Source organism: Sphaerodactylus townsendi, linkage group LG04, assembly GCF_021028975.2.
Source record: "Sphaerodactylus townsendi isolate TG3544 linkage group LG04, MPM_Stown_v2.3, whole genome shotgun sequence".
Taxonomy (NCBI): domain Eukaryota; kingdom Metazoa; phylum Chordata; class Lepidosauria; order Squamata; family Sphaerodactylidae; genus Sphaerodactylus; species Sphaerodactylus townsendi.
This window is the reverse complement of record NC_059428.1, coordinates 46,532,182-46,548,117: the sequence shown is the minus strand read 5'-3', so window position 1 is coordinate 46,548,117 and position 15,936 is coordinate 46,532,182. Positions and strand designations below refer to the sequence as shown.

The 15,936-nt window shown below is 41.5% G+C and overlaps 1 protein-coding gene across 3 annotated transcripts in view; it reads right to left on the bottom strand.

Moving 5' to 3' along the window:
• Positions 1-10,094: 10,094 nt before the first annotated feature.
• Positions 10,095-15,936, bottom strand: part of LOC125432029 (suppressor of tumorigenicity 14 protein-like) — a 28,930-nt gene continuing 23,088 nt past the window's right edge. For all 3 annotated transcript variants that reach the window (XM_048495342.1, XM_048495344.1, XM_048495343.1), the window contains 3 exons: positions 11,703-11,886; positions 10,640-10,776; positions 10,095-10,230 (listed from right to left, as the gene is read on the bottom strand). In XM_048495342.1, the coding sequence (XP_048351299.1) occupies positions 10,747-10,776; positions 11,703-11,886 (214 nt within the window). In that variant the 3' untranslated portion in view covers positions 10,095-10,230; positions 10,640-10,746. The remainder of the gene's footprint in view (positions 10,231-10,639; positions 10,777-11,702; positions 11,887-15,936) is intronic.

Below are 15,936 nucleotides of genomic sequence, written 5' to 3'. Positions count from 1 at the left end.
CCTTTATAATAATCTTAATTGCTTAAGATGACCCTTGCATGTATCTTGGCTGAATACAATCAGTACCACAAATCCAGATTCCTGGAACTTCTGTCACCAGCTCAAAGTATTATATCCCACAGTCTGTGCAGGTGTGATGGTGACCTGAGTAAATGTGTATTGGTTACACAATCAGTTACCATGGGCACATACGGAATGGAATGACAAGAGAGAGATATGGCAGTCAATCATTGTAGATAACAAGCATGTATCAGATCTACTGTTTTGCATATCCTGCTGTTTACACACAAAGAGTCCAAAAGGCTTCATAAAAATGAGTTGCTTGCAGAATTGTTGGCTCCTACAATACACATATCATGCACATATCTTAAATTTTTCAGGTAATAAACAATAAAAGAAAACTGGTCTCTAAGCTGCATGGGAACAGCTTAAAATAAACCCAGAGGAAAATGTAGCAAGTAAATTGACAGAAATAAGTAAGTTATGCTAAGACTGTGTGACTGGCTCAAGGTCACCCCATGAGCTTTCATGGTAGAGTGGTGATTCCAACAAGTCTTCCAGAGCCTAGTTTGAAACTCTAACCACTATATCACATTGACTTCCATATTCATTGAAGAGTAGCAAGAAGTCGGTCCCCAGTGAGTCATACAAGTCAGGAGATTGTGAGTAACCCAGTAGTCACTGCAAGGCCTGGAGCCAATGAACCCTCTATTAAAGGCCAAAACAGCCCTGGAAAGGACCCTGCCTCTCCTCCCTGCCTTTTATTGGCAGAAACAAAGGTTTGAAGGGTGGCATTACTGTTGTGATTGCCTAGAAATGGCTACTGAAGACATTTATTTCTTAAAGCTACAGGCTTCTATTATTAGTAGGTGGGTTAATTCCCACCAAATCAGGGGTGTTTTTCAAGTTTATGGAAAGATCGTTTGGCTGTTCATGGCTCCAGTCTCTAGATTTACATAGTCTCACTTTTGACCACACGGAGAATTAGATTTCTTGATGATTAGATGGAGTTCATTCACCTTGATACACAACTCACACACACAAAAATGATACTGTACATTATGTGATGTTTGTGACTGCTTGGCCTGAATGATAGAGGGTACTTTCCATGTAAAAAGTACCATCAGCTATGACCAAAGTCCCTGCTTCTATTCTTTCATAAAACTAAAGTACACACTTTTCATAATCATGAGGATATGCGTAATATTGATACTTGGAAAGGAAAACATTACCTCTCACCTTACTGCTGAAAGTAGGTCTGTTCACTTCAGATCTACGATCTTTCATGCATACCTGGATCATAATCTTGTGTATTTATAATGGTTTTTCTCATTGTGATAGAAGTGTTGTTTGGCTGCTTCTACACCAAGTTCACTAATTTGAGAATCCCACAGATACAATTATAGCAACACAGGTGTGTTGATAAGGAAACTACCAATCATTAACTTAATTCTTGTGCAAGTCTCTTTCACATCTCACTGAAGTCCAAAGTTCAGTGATTCCCAATATGAAAAAGTCAAAAATGCTTTGTCACTGAACTACTTAAGTGTTTTTATAGGGTTTTTTTATTACTGCCATTGCTCCGAAAACAAGCACACAAATCCCCATTCTACATTCCAGAGACCATCTTCTGAGAACAGAGTACTGAGACATCAACAACTGCAAGTAATTCAGCTGTGCTGCCCTTTTAATTAGGAAGCAGCCAGAACTGCCGCAGAACTGGGCTAACATCTAAACTTATGTGTATTCTGTGAAGGTGCAAATTATTTGAGGAGTTAAGAGCTAAACGTCAGAGTATGAAGATTAAAATAAATATGTTATCTGGATTTGTTTGTTTGTAATATCTACTTAGTTGAATGCAGGGACCAAGCAGATACTCAAACCAACCATGACAATACTAAGCTTTAGTTTCCCAAACGTGATATTATATGCCTCCATAGGAGTAGCAGTGGCGTAGGAGGTTAAGAGCTCGTGTATCTAATCTGGAGGAACCAGGTTTGATTCCCAGCTCTGCCGCCTGAGCTGTGGAGGCTTATCTGTGGAATTCAGATAAGCCTGTACACTCCCACACACGCCAGCTGGGTGACCTTGGGCAAGTCACAGCTTCTTGGAGCTCTCTCAGCCCCACCTACCTCACTGGGTGTTTGTTGTGAGGGGGGAAGGGCAAGGAGATTGTAAGCCCCTTTGAGTCTCCTCCTCCTCCTCCTCCTCCTCCTCCTCCTCCTCCTCCTTCTTCTTCTTCTTCTTCTTCTTCTTCTTCTTCTTCTTCTTCTTCTTCTTCTTCTTCTTCTTCTTCTTCTTCTTCTTCTTCTTCTTCTTCCAGTTCCCCAAGGCTGAAGTATTCTATAACAGTTGGAGTTTGCAGTAACTTTAAGGGCAAATACATGATGTCCATAGCAGTTTTGTCAGTCAGCCAGCTCCAAAAATTAAACTTGTTCTTATTTGATGACCCCATTCCCAACTGTAAAACTGTTGCTGACAGAACTGACACTGGCAGGGTGAGACTTGACAGAGCATCAAGTGACACACACCCCCCGAGCCCATTAACCAAGCAGCTTTAGCTAGCAAGCTTTACACAAGCCAAGAAGGATGACAACCTACACAATCACATTTTTGTGACAGTTGTGTCCTGTTTGGAAGCAATACAGCTCTGCCCCTATGAAATATGTCAGTAAATATATACAGGTGCTGCAACTCTCACAGTTAGCTTTCCCAGCTGCCATTTGAGTTGTCTTGCAGTCCCAGCTCTTTGTATTTAGTCTGACAGGAGAAAGATTCATTTGTTAAAATCTACTCCTTTTTTCTTGCTTACTTAATCGAGCTGTCATTCTCTAGGTGAGACCTGAAGATCTCTTGGAATCATAACTAATCTCCTGACAACAGAGATCAGTTCCTCTGGGAAAAAAATTACTACTTTGGAGGGTGAACTCTATAGCATTATATTCACTGAGGTTCCTCTTCCCCTCCCCAAACTCTGCCTTCCCCATAAACTACTCTATAATCTCCAGGAATTTCCCAACTTAAAGTTGTCAGTCTTGTTACCTCAGGATAATTACTGGCAGTCTTCAGCCACGAGTTATATTTTTTTAGATTAGGATTAGAACTGTTGTGCACCCAGACTGCTTCTGATCAGGCCTTTTCCCCTTAAAGGAAACAGAAACTTGAATATGTGCAGGCAACCTTGTAACAGTGAAGAGGGTTGCCTCCCCTCATCTTCCTTTTTTCTCTGACTGAAACTGTTTCAGCACCACTTTCCCTAGTAGAGTTGTAATAGACTGGATGGTTTAATCATGTTTATTCCCCCAAACCAGAGATAGTGTTTTTTAAGCTTTTTGGGGTTTTTTTGCTAAACATACATTCTAGAAAGCACAGATATTTGGGAACACTTGATAGCTAGGTGAAACAATGCATAACACTAATAGAAAGAAAGAAAATGCTGTTACTACCTAGCTTTACTTACAATGTCTAAACATGTTCTCAGAGGGATCTATTCTGTCCCTTGCAAAAGTTTACAGAGGCCTGCTCAAGGAGGTTTTGGATACCAGGCAAGGAGCTGCACCCCATTTATGGGACTTTCCTCAGAGTTCATATAAGTTCTGCTGGATCAGACCCAGGGCTGGAGTGAGGAGGAACTGTGCCAGGAGCACATGTGTGTCCTGTACCCCTGCCATGCTTCCACCCTCCCTGGAACGTGCCACCACTCCACGCACCCTCCATACATTGGCCACATCCCTGCACCAACACATGCCTGGTGCATCACGCCTTCCCTGTCACCTTGGTGTTACGCCACTGATCAAACCAATGGTCTATTTAGTCCAGACCTTGTTTCACACTGCAGCCAAACAGTTGCCCTAAAGGGCTAATAAATAGGGCAGATAGGCCAAAACCTGTCCCTGATGCTTCCTCCTAACACTGAACTTCAGAGATTCAATGCCTCTGAATATGGAGGTTCATTAGTCTGGAAGTGTTGTTCCTGGCCAGTCAAAACTTGTGGTGCAACTTCAAAATTCCCTCCACGAAGACTTTGGGCCAATCAATTCAAAGTGTAGATTTAAAAAGTTTTTGACCTCTTACTAAAATTAGTGTTGCAGGCAAAAATGAAGTACTGCATAGAGAAATATGAAGTGTGGATTAATAAGAAGGCCATGGAACTTTTTTAACAGGGCAATGACAGGATGGGCATATGGTGGAAATAGTATGTAGATTCTATCTTCTATTCCATTTTCATCAAAGTGTCGACTTTCTTCACCTTTGGGGTTTTATTTGCCCACTTACAAGAGAGAAATGTGTGTTTTTTTAAATCCTATTAATCCATCTGTAGCAACCATCACTAGACAATGGTGGTATTCCAGTCTGCCCTAATGTTTCAATTTCAGTTCCCTTTGTTACTGTTTTTTCCCTTGTTTCCACACAGCTTCATTAGCAGTTCCTTACTGGGCCAATTTTTCTTCAGTTTTTCTCACTCTTTCTGAACATGTTTTCCCCCTGATATTTTCCCAACTGAAACAGTTTGATTTTTGTCTTTTGCTGGTATGAAATGCCTGTGCCATTTTGCAGTGAACTATCCATGTCACCATTTTGTCTTTGGCCAGAATGGGCAGAGTGGCCAACTGCTAGCATTACAGTGGGCCAGTGGTAATTCATTTATGCTTTGAATGAACTGTCATGGGCCACAGAAGGGCTGAAACCAAAAGACAATTGCTGCCTTGCTGCCTCATAGAACATTATTCAGTGTATACTTGAACACTGTGCCTGGGCACCTAGGTGCCATTTTCAAGTTCTGAATACAGTCCATATAGGCTGGCCAAGGCAGCAGTGAGAGAACTGGTAGTGGGCAAGTGATCTATGGCAATTGTGAGAAAACCTGCAGCCTGACAAGTCCTGGGTAGGTGAGTGAGCCAAGACTGTGCTCTTGAATTCTGCTGGACAAAAGAAGTGCCTGTATGCTGTGTTTCCTCTCCTCCCCCTGCCACAACGCACATTTTTCTGTGAATAAAATCAATGCACAGTAATAATGAATGGAGTGTAAACACAGCAAAATTCTTTATTGCTGAACAAAACAGGACAAGTGTAAGGGTGCTTTGAATAATCTCAACATTAACCTTCCAAACTAATATTCCATTTCCCAGCAAAAGGCCCTAATCATAGCTAGGCTGAATTTTTTAGCTACTGTCCATAATTCAAAAAGAGAGAGAACAGTAGTACAACAAATCAAAACAACAACTTGAACATAGGAAAGCAATTAATCCATTGTGATGTCCCTTCTCCACTCACGCAGAGTGCCTACCACCCTCAGCAACCTCTCTCTTTTGGATTCTGTGTTACGGTTAGGTGAGGATTTTACATTAACTATTATTCTGTATCCTTTTAAAATATATAAACAGGCCATTTCATATCTCAGGTCCTCTCTCTCACAGAGACATTAGCAGAGAGGATAGCCCAGCCCCCTTTAATAACAGGCTCTCACTCACCCAGAGTTATTGAGGTTGGAGCTCAAACACTGTTCCATTAACACACTGCCACTGCCACCATTCACACACAATTTAATATATATAAGACATATATTAAATTGTGTGTGTATGTGTTTCTTTCTGTTAAACACATAGCCCACAGGGTTAAACAAAAACAAAAAGTTAACTTCTGTTTATAGTATTAACATAACACTGGAGAAAATAAGGTAGAAATTATAAAGTTTCACTTCCACTGAACTTTTGAATTATGGTCCTAATCCCACCCCTGGGGTTTACTGATTATAAATTGTTTATTTTCACCCTGCTCTAAAAAGCTCTTCTGCTTCACACAAGAAGTAGAAGAACTGGTTTTCATACACTTCTTTTCTGTACCGTAGGAAGTCTCAAACTGACTTACAATAGCCTTCCCTTCTCCATCTTCACAATGAACATATTGCGAGGTAAGTGGGGCTGAGAGAGTTCTGAGAAAACTGTGATTAGCCCAAGATCACCAACATCACTTCCTGGGGAGGAATGGGGACTCAAACCTGGTTCTCCAGATTAGAGTCCACTACTGTTAATCACTTCATCACACTTGCTGTCAGTCAGACATCTTCCTTTTCCTCCTCAGTTCCACAGCTGCCAACTCCCAATTGCTGTTCTTAAGTGTTGGTTTCCAGCTGTCAACCACCAACATTCTGTCAGCTCTCACTGGTCACTTTTAGGGAGAGGTGGAACCTAACCTGTCCATCACACTAATGGAAAGGGCAGAGAAGTGGCCAGGTACAATTCACTGGCAAGCTTTAGGGGCAGTGACTGCATAAACCAATGGGGACATATTTCACCATTGCTCTAGTGCAAAAGTGCAAAAAAAAACCCCCAAGCAAACTGAACATTCTGCAACTGAAAGTATGACACATACACAAGGAAGATCCGCATAAATACAAGAACTATGGGATGATAGCCCACAGCACTATGATCAGAAGCAACCGGGAAGTGGGAGAACTACAGGTCAGGGTTATAGCCAGGAAGACACCAATCTTGTAAAATGATATAGCTTCTTCCTGTACATTCCTGTAGAAAAAGTATCATAGGAGACACAATATGAGTTGAATCCTAACTAAATTTTTAAATGGCAGTATAGAATTTTCCTGCTTCTCTTCTCTCACTGAAGTTTACTGATTTCCACAAAATGCTATTCCTGGGGAATAGGCGATCAAGAAGGACATTGGTGTAGAGGACTTGCAACAAGAATGGATTGAAAGGAAATAGCCAATCTAGTCTGGATCCAATCTACTTGTTATTTCTTTTTATAAATATATCACAATGGCCTCCATTCCAGAAAGTGGCCCTCTTTTATCATCACAATTTGGTAATGCGCAAATCACCCTTTCCCTTCCCCAAGGGAAGGGCTTCTACCCTGACATTTCACAGGTCCTCCATTAGGGAGGTTCCCTGTTGTTTATTTTAGTGAAGTTATTGCTGTGTGTATTTCCTCTATATACACTGGCGTATTTTCAAGGGTACCCCTTGTCCCTGGGCACATCCATTGTGGTCATGTGAGGGGCGCCAAAACGTCCCTCCACACAGGCTGATTCAGCAGGCTTTAGCAAGCCCGGCACTGTTACCAGTGCCTGTTGTAGCCCCGCCCACTCTGTACGGTGGCCTGGAGTGTCCAGGGGGCGGGGGAGAAATCCCACTGTGCTCCCAGGGGCAGGACTGGGGAGCTCCGCCTCCCCTCCCTCTGACCCAGTGTGCCTTATTCTCCCTTAAGTCACATGCCATTACTCACAAGCCTTCTCCCCGGCAGACTGGTGCCCACAGGCACAGGAGAAGTGAAGCTGAGCTGGGAGCCCAGCAGCAACAGAACTGATGATGATGCTGGGATTTGCTTGGTAAATCTTCTGATGGGGGGTGATTTGTGAGAGATTTATATGCTTAAAAGTTAATTTCCCCTTGAATTGGCTTGGAGCTGTTTCTCAGGCCAGCCTACCTCACAGGGTTGATGTAAGGACAAAATTAGGAGAGTTGATGGGGGGAGAGCCATGTATGTTTTGCTGGGGGTGGGGGATGATCTGTGAGAGATGATGCTGATATTTGTTTGGTAAATCTTCTGATGGGGGTGATTTGTGAGAGATTTACATGCTTAAAAGTTAATGTCCCCTTGAACTGGCTTAGAGCTGTTTCTCAGGCCTACCTCAGTTGTTTCTCAGGCCAACCTACCTCACAGGGTTGGTGTAAGGACAAAATTAGGAAAGAGAGTTGGTGGGGAAAGAGCCATGTATGTTTTGCTGGGGGTGGGGGGTGTTTTGTGAGGTGGTGCAAAAAATCATTGTTTGGTCGTGGTGGGGAAGGGTGGCCGCCCATATCCGGGGGGAGGTGCCAAATTCATGTTTTGTCCCCGGGCTCCAGTTTGCATAGATACACCTTTGTCTATATACTCCATGGTTGAAGCCCACTGTGATGAACAAGCTGTGAAAGCAAGCTGTCCTGCTCCTGAAAGAAGAAGTAAAAACAGCCACTCAGCTGTTTTATCCCTGAACCTATGGAAGTGCTGATCCATTACCCAATCATGTTTCAAAGGGAGGATGGAACATTGGAGGGAAGCACAGTAGCAGTCTTAGTTCAAATATGCCTTGGGTGTATTTGGGTCAGCCACAAGAAGAGATCAAATAGTTTGAATACACACACACACAAGTAGTGAGGTCATGTCTTCTGTGAAGTGTTACTTCTTATCTGTCTTCACATTTCTGCTCTTAGGGCATTATCTGACTTCTTCTCAAAGTTCCACACGCTGTCTCTCTTTCAGCTAGTGATGTAGTAAGGACCCTCTCTCTGTTTCTCTGCTTTACTATCAAATGTTTTAGTTTCTGAATGAAGGTTTGACAACACTTTAATCAGGTCATGCAATTTTGATGGGTTTATTACTCTGCCAACACACATTTTAGAACAACCCTGATTCCACATAATCAAAGAGCCTGCTGTGCATCCCTCAACTGGTAAAAAGGGCCTGTTAACACCCGCAATCAAGACAAAAAGAAGACTGTATAAGCAAAGTGTGTTCAACAGAGAAGGATAAATAAGACAGGTCAAATAAGATCACATTTTGAGATGAATTCCTATCTTAATCTGTTGTAGCCAAAACCTTATCTACAATAAACATTTTATGCCAGAATATTTGTTGTTCAGGTCAAAAGAAAACATAAAGAACAGATGACAAATGTTGCAAGGATAACTTTGGCCGTTTCCCCACTTTGAAAAGAAAAGCGAGGCTTACCGGGCTTCATTAACCGCGCCCTACTGCGGCCAGCCTCGCTCTTCCGCCCTGCCTTTCCTTTTCAAGCCTCGGCCGCCCTGATCAGGCTCGGCCGATGGCTTCAGGTCTGGCCACAGTTGCGTCTCGTCGCGGCCGTCTCCCGGCCGCGCTGGGTCCTTGCCGCCGGTTCTTCGGCGGGCCCAGCCCTCGCCAGCTCCCTCTGCCGCGTCGTTGCTGGCCCCGCCCCCTGGCCAGCCGAGTCCGGGGCGAGCCGTCGCGGCAACCCCCGGACAGCGCCATTCTGAACAGGGGCAGAAATGACGTGCGCTGAGGGGTCGTGAGGGCAGCAGAATCGGGGCAGCTGCGTTGTCGCTGCTCCAGTAGTGGGGAGTGCTGCTGGACCCCATGTTACTTGGAGTGAGTAGCTTGCAACAAAAGGCGAGTGGGGAAACGGCCTTTGTTTGCCTATTGCATCTAATTATTTACGGAGTAAATACCTGAGCAACTGTACTATATAAAAGCTTTAAAGGACTTTAAGAGAAACATATGAATAGCCTCATTAAAGGAAGCATACATTCTAACACCAGAAGAACATCCATATGTATGATTTCATTGTTAAGGTTCTGTACATAAATCAGACAATATGAATGCTCTGAAGAAGCTATTCATTAAAATGTCAAGAATGACCACTATTGCACATCTTGTTGTACTAATACCCTATGCTACTGGTGATGAGGCAGGGTGGCTTGATAAAAATTTGGAAAGTTCACTTGGGAAATAGAAATAATTGAGATTATAGAAAAGTAACAGTGAAATACCAAACAGAATAACAACTTTCTAAGTCCAGAATTGCACTGTAAATTACAAAGGATTTATGACACAGGACACTAGAACTTCCAATGTCTACAGTTCTTGTCAAGCATACCCTTCCAGCCACTTTTTCCATTTTTTGAAGCTCTCAAAGATGTTTCTAAATCTTAAAACTTCTGAATCCTTTGACAGCAAGAAAGAGGGAAAAACTGATCAGGCTTAATAGCAAAACAATAAAAGCAAGATCAGAAAGCATGTAAAGCAGAAGAATTTCAAAATAGTTTCAGGCAAATAATGATTGCAGATTCAGCTCTATTCCCCAATTTCTGCAGATGGACAATTAATGAGAGCCACAAAGATGTTAAATTAATTTTTTGTGATTCTAATCCAGGACATTATGTAACATTCATTTGCATATAAATGAACATAGAAAAACCCCTATAATGTTTCTTCTTAACATGTTTTTAAACAAATTTATAAAATTTGCTTTGTTCATTAAACTTAAGTGCCCATAAGGATATGTGTGCTCTTCCAGTTTTCTCCTCAAGTCATCTATTAGTTTGTGTATTGGCGAATCCAGTCATAAACTGCTGTGATCCTGGTGTAAACTCCAGGGCGGTTTCTTCGAGCACAACCTTCACCCCAACTGACAATGCCTGTAAGATACCATCTGTTTCCCTTTCCAATGCAGGCTAATGGACCTCCAGAATCACCCTAAAGGGGAGGGACAGAAGACTCACTATTAGATCAGAGAAACTTCATTTTTTATTTCACTTTGGTGCTTAGACATATTTCTATTTATCCCTCACTAGGAAATCTCCCATTCAAATCTGGGATGCTCTATCCATTTCTATGCATGATTGTCCAAATCAAAGGTCATGTTAGATGACCATTTTTTACTGTCTCTAGCTGCTCATCGAAAAAATATGCCACCATGTGGCAAAAGAAAGTATAACAAAAATATTCCCACCACTATCATTCCAGGGATGAAGGGAAGACCTAATTTGGAAAGAGAAATATTAGTAATCCCTTGAAGGAAGTGTTGAAACAAAATTTTATTTTCTACGGGCATTTGAAAACTACTCTGCATTGTAGCTTTTTGCAGTTTTATTATCTGCATTACCTGACATGCATCAATACCACCATTAAGATTTCCAGCACACAGCATCCGAGAAGTAATCAGATCATCATAAAGCTTGTTACAAATGCTTTGGCTAATTATTTTCACTTTTACTTCCTGTAGAGTCTTTGCAAGCTGACCTAAAACAACAGAAATATGCAATTAGTCAGATAAGATATTTCAAATCATAAATGGCAAGACTGAAAATTAAAAACTATCAAGAGCTGACTTCACATAAAGATCATTCCTAGTAAATAAATAAATACTTGGGCTTTAAGATGGATTTCTGGGCTGTGTGTCCACGGTCTGCTAGATGGAAAACATCATTAGCAAAACGACCACAGTCACTCCATTTAGAAAACCCATAATAGCCAGTTGATTCTAACTATGAAAGCCTTTAAGATAGTCTTGATTCCTTTTGGTTGTGGTGGGTTTTCCGTGCTGTGTGGCCGTAGTCTGGTGGTCTTGTTCCTAACATTTCGCCTGCATCTGTGGCTGGCATCTTCAGAGGTGTATCACAGAGGGAAATTTGTTACACACTGTCCAGTGAGAAGGAAATGTTTAGTGGGGTACATATTGTCCATGTCCCAGGGTGGGGAACCCACCACAACCAGTTGAATCTGGCCATGAAAGCCTTCGACAGTACATTAATTACTTTTGTTTGCCTGTATTTCCCCATTAAAAAAAAAGTTTGCAAACCGGTTGAAAAATGTAACACATTAAACATAAATTTGATTTAAAATTACTTGCTATCATAAGCTGTTACCTTGCTAATGACCTATGAATTACACAATTCCAGAGAGCCCATCTCCCTCTTCTGTCACTGATATTTAACTGAGCCAGGTCTTCTTGACCTTATTTTCTTCTAATTAAAAAAACCCCAAATCTAATTCAAAAGGCACAGTTTGGGGGTGGGGGCTACAAATTAGTGTCACACTTTCACTTTGCAATAAACATATCCAGAAATGAACATACTATTTTCTTTTATGGCTCCCCAGCCAGTTACATAGCAGACAGTTCCATAAATAAATAGTCTAGGATTGCTTGGTAAACATATGGGCTGTACCAGCTCATTGAAGAATACTGGTGCTTCCATTTCCAACAGGGCAATGTCATAGTCTGAGATATATTGGTCATAGTGTGGATGGACAATAATCCTTTTGATCGATCGCATGGCTATATGATTATAGTTGTTTTTGTTAATGATCCTTATACCCATATATGCTGTCCAGTCAGATGCTGTAGAGTATCTGAAAAACAGACAAAGAGTGCAATTCCCCAAGCATTGTTCTTCCTCACCTCCCATTCATTTCAAAAGGGATGGTTCAGAATCAGTTCTTAGTGAATTGCACCTGTTTATAAATACTATGATAATAAGATAAAGCAATGAGAAACCTCAGAAAAAGTACCTTTTTATATTATTGTAAACAGCATTAGATATTGATCATATATGATCAGGTGTTGATGCTAACTGTAAAAAAACAGGAACAAAATCAAAAGCTTAAAAGTACTGAAAGAGACATTTGTCTTGATATGAACTTGATGGCTAAGGAAGAGAATGACTGAAGAATGAAAGAGCTTTTGTCCACATTGAACTGCTGAGATATGAGTGTGAACCATATCGATGCAGTGAGAATTTTGCAATCCCATCGTCATGAAAGAAGGTGGTGACTAGGTGTTGAAAACCATTGTGATTGGCCCTGCATGTACAGTTTTGATATTCTACTATCACCGGCATGTCAGATCACACCAGTGGAAAATAGCTCTCATGTGGCTGTCAGTTTGTGATGGTGACTGTCTCTTTCCTGGAAAGCCAGTGATTCTAGCTTCCTGCTGAATAGCATTTCATCCATTTGATAAATATACAAAGCACTGTGTCCCCAGTGTGGTGCACATGGGTGCCACAGTGCCAACTAACAGCTTTACTGGTTCCCACCAAGTATTGTTGCAAGGTGGCTGTAGCCAGGTGGGACTTTTTCCCAGCAGGGCTTTTGATTTGTCTTTGAAGATCTGATTGGCTATACACTGCCTTGTGTCAGAATTCCATAGGGATGTGAAGGGTTAGAACGGTTGGGGACATCAGATTTAGATTTTCAAGGGGTGTTTATGCTTGATACACCTGTAAATCCACAATAGCTACCCAATTATCAATCTAATATTATTATGGACTCCAATTATAAATGTGTTCATATTCATGGGGAAAAAAATGGCAAGAATTGCCAGCTCTGGATTGGGAAATTCCTGAAGATTTCACTGATGCTAGCTATTCAAACAAATCAGTTTCAATCACCTAAGTTGCTTGGTATGAGTGCCAGCATGGTATAGTGATTAAGGTGTAAGATCAGGGCCTGGGAAACAGGTTCAAATCTGCATTCATGCTTGCTGGGGGACCTTGAGTCAGACACACACTGACCCTTTCACCATAAGACAGATACAATATTTCCAGAATGTTTTGAACCCCCCCCCCCCCATGATATTTGTCTGCCCTTACACCCTTACTCCAAGCATTTTGTGGCTGCAGTGAGGAGTTTTAAAACATTTGGGGGGGAGGGTTGGGGTTATTCGTAGAAAGGATGCTTAATTGATTCTCTGACTTTATTCTTTGTAGCTCCATTTAATTGAAGCTTTGGAGATTTAACCAAATGGTTAACCCCCCCTCCCCCCCCCCAGAAATATCAAAAATAAAAAGGCAAGGGGAAAAAGGAAAGAGATGAGAAATGTGAAAAAAATGGTGCTGAGAGAAAAGTTTACAACAGTACAGAGGTGTGAAAAACAGCAGTGGGGAAGATAAAACTTTTAAAAAATGACTGCACTGAGAGGAAAGCTGGCTCGGAAACATTTCAGACAAAAGAACTGTTATAAAAGGGGTTTCCAAAAAAGGAAGAATGGTTGCTTGTGAACATTTTTTGAACCAAAGGGGGAGGAATAATACAGAACTCCATGGAGGAAATGTTATTATTTCCAGCCCCCAAATGTTGTAAATTCTTGTGAGGAAAGGGCCACTCTCAGTCCTGACTCTGGGGCCCTTTCCGCACGGGCCATAAACGGCGCCCTGGGGACGGCAAAAACGCCGTCCCCAGGGAGCCGTTCGCACAGGCGGCGCTGCCAAAACACAGCAGCGCCGACCTGGCTCCCCTCCCACTCCCCCAGGGTGGCATCAGGCCGCTTCCAAAAAACTCCCTCCTGGACAACAGCGCATTCCCGGCGACAACAGTGAACAACAGCGCATTCCCGGCGGCGCGGTACAAACGGCACCGCTGGGAATACGCTGTTTTCCCCGTCCCTCTCCCACTCACCTCGTCGCCTCCATCGCCCTGCTGGCCTCCGTAGACCCTCCCTCGCTGTCCTCTGACTCCTGGGGGCAGGTCTACGGAGGCCAGCAGGGCGATGGAGGCGACGAGATGAGTGGGAGAGGGACGGGGAAGAAGCGGCTCCATGTGGAGCCACCTCTCTTGCGCCGGCCTCTTTGGGGGCCGCTCACACGCTCTCATGCGAACGGCCCCCGCTTCCCCACCGGCAGAATTCCTGCCAGTGGGGAGGCACCCTTTCCGCAGTGCGGAAAGGGCCTGGCTAAAATTTGCAAGAGAGACTTTTAAGGAATATCAGAGTCCTGACATGAAGACAGGCAATGTCAAATCATCTCCAAATGGCTCTCATCTTGAAAACCCTAGAGGGTCAGCTGTGACTTGATGGCACCCCCCCACCACCAATTGCTTGTAACTAGCTTTCTGTTGCATGGCTTTAAAAAGATGTTACACATTTTCTTGGTAATAATTTTTTTAAAAAAATTATATAACAACAAAACTACCAGATAGTGAACCAGCCACTCAACAAAGACTATAAAAAAAATAAGAAAAATAAAAAATAAGAAAAAATATTGTCACCCTCAGTCTTCCATAGAGTCAAGTCCACCTACATACTATGACCGCATAAAAAAGATAAAAGAACATGAACAGATTTGTAAACAAATATTAATTACATGACTCCTACCTCACCCTACATTCTATATCAAATAATCAAAATCTCTTATACCAGCTTTCTATTTATTCCTAGAACAAGAAAGAGAAAGAAAAAAATTATTTTAAACTTCCATTTCATGACTTGATTACCAATACTTACATATATAATCTATTTTAAACTATTACTTTTTTATCCAGAGTTCTTATAGCCTCTGTGGTTTTTAAGTATACTTTTTATATAATTTAAGTAACTCTCCCTCCCTTAATTTATTCTTGTACATTAAGGATCTTTTACTGAGATCTATTAAAGATTTTAAAAAATAGTCCTTCTGGTAACCACCATCTAAATGGAATGTTTTTCTTCTTCAGTGCCTCTGTATTCTTTCCTCTTCACCAATATCTCCCATGGTAGCTGCTTCATGATTGTCAAGTCCTGCCCCAAATTCTGCATTCTCTTTTTAAAATGAATGTGAAATATGTCTTCTCTCATTGATCTTAATGACAGATACATCCCATAGTCTGGGGCACTTTTTTATTTTGTGCAGCAAGTGATCTCACATGATATATTTTATTGATCTTTGCTTGCATTTCTGAAACCGATATAGGCATTTATTTTGCTAGCTCTGGTAGAAAATTCCCCATCTGATTCTGGTAAAGCACGAATTCTCAATGCAAATTTCTTCTGTCTTAACTCCAGGCCAATTAATTTTTCAGCCAGGTATTGTATTTATTTTTGATTTACTTCTATTTTTGTTTCCATTGTTTTAGAGTCTGAGACTTTTTGCAAATCTTCAGTCAGACCTTTATTCTTTTTTCAGTTCTGCTAAATTTTGCATGCATCTATCAACTTTATCAATCTTATTTTTCATTTCTAATATATCTTTCTGTGCACATTGAAGCATAGGTTCAATTCTCTTCATTTTGTTTGGTGAAATTGGGATAGCTGTGTCCAAAATAGTTCTCATTTTGCATTTTGAATCAGCCATTATTTCCTTCTCCTTTTCTCTCAGTTTCAAGCTATAGTAAAATCAAGTCTTTTTACTCCGGGTAGTTTATAAGTCTGGGTGAGTTAATAATTCCTTTTTTCAAGCAAGCTTCTTAAGTTTTCATTTCTTTAAATTGTGGAGGAGCATTACAGCAATACAGCACTAACAGATCTCTAAACAGAATCTGTCATTCCAAAATGGCAAATTTATGAAGCAGTTCATAAATCAGGCATATAACTCAGTTATACTTATCTGTTTGTAAGAAATAGATTCTTGCTGGATGAAGTATATGATGATAGGCTAAACTGCCTTTTTAAATTTATCTTCTTTCTTTCTTTCTTTCTTTCTTTCTTTC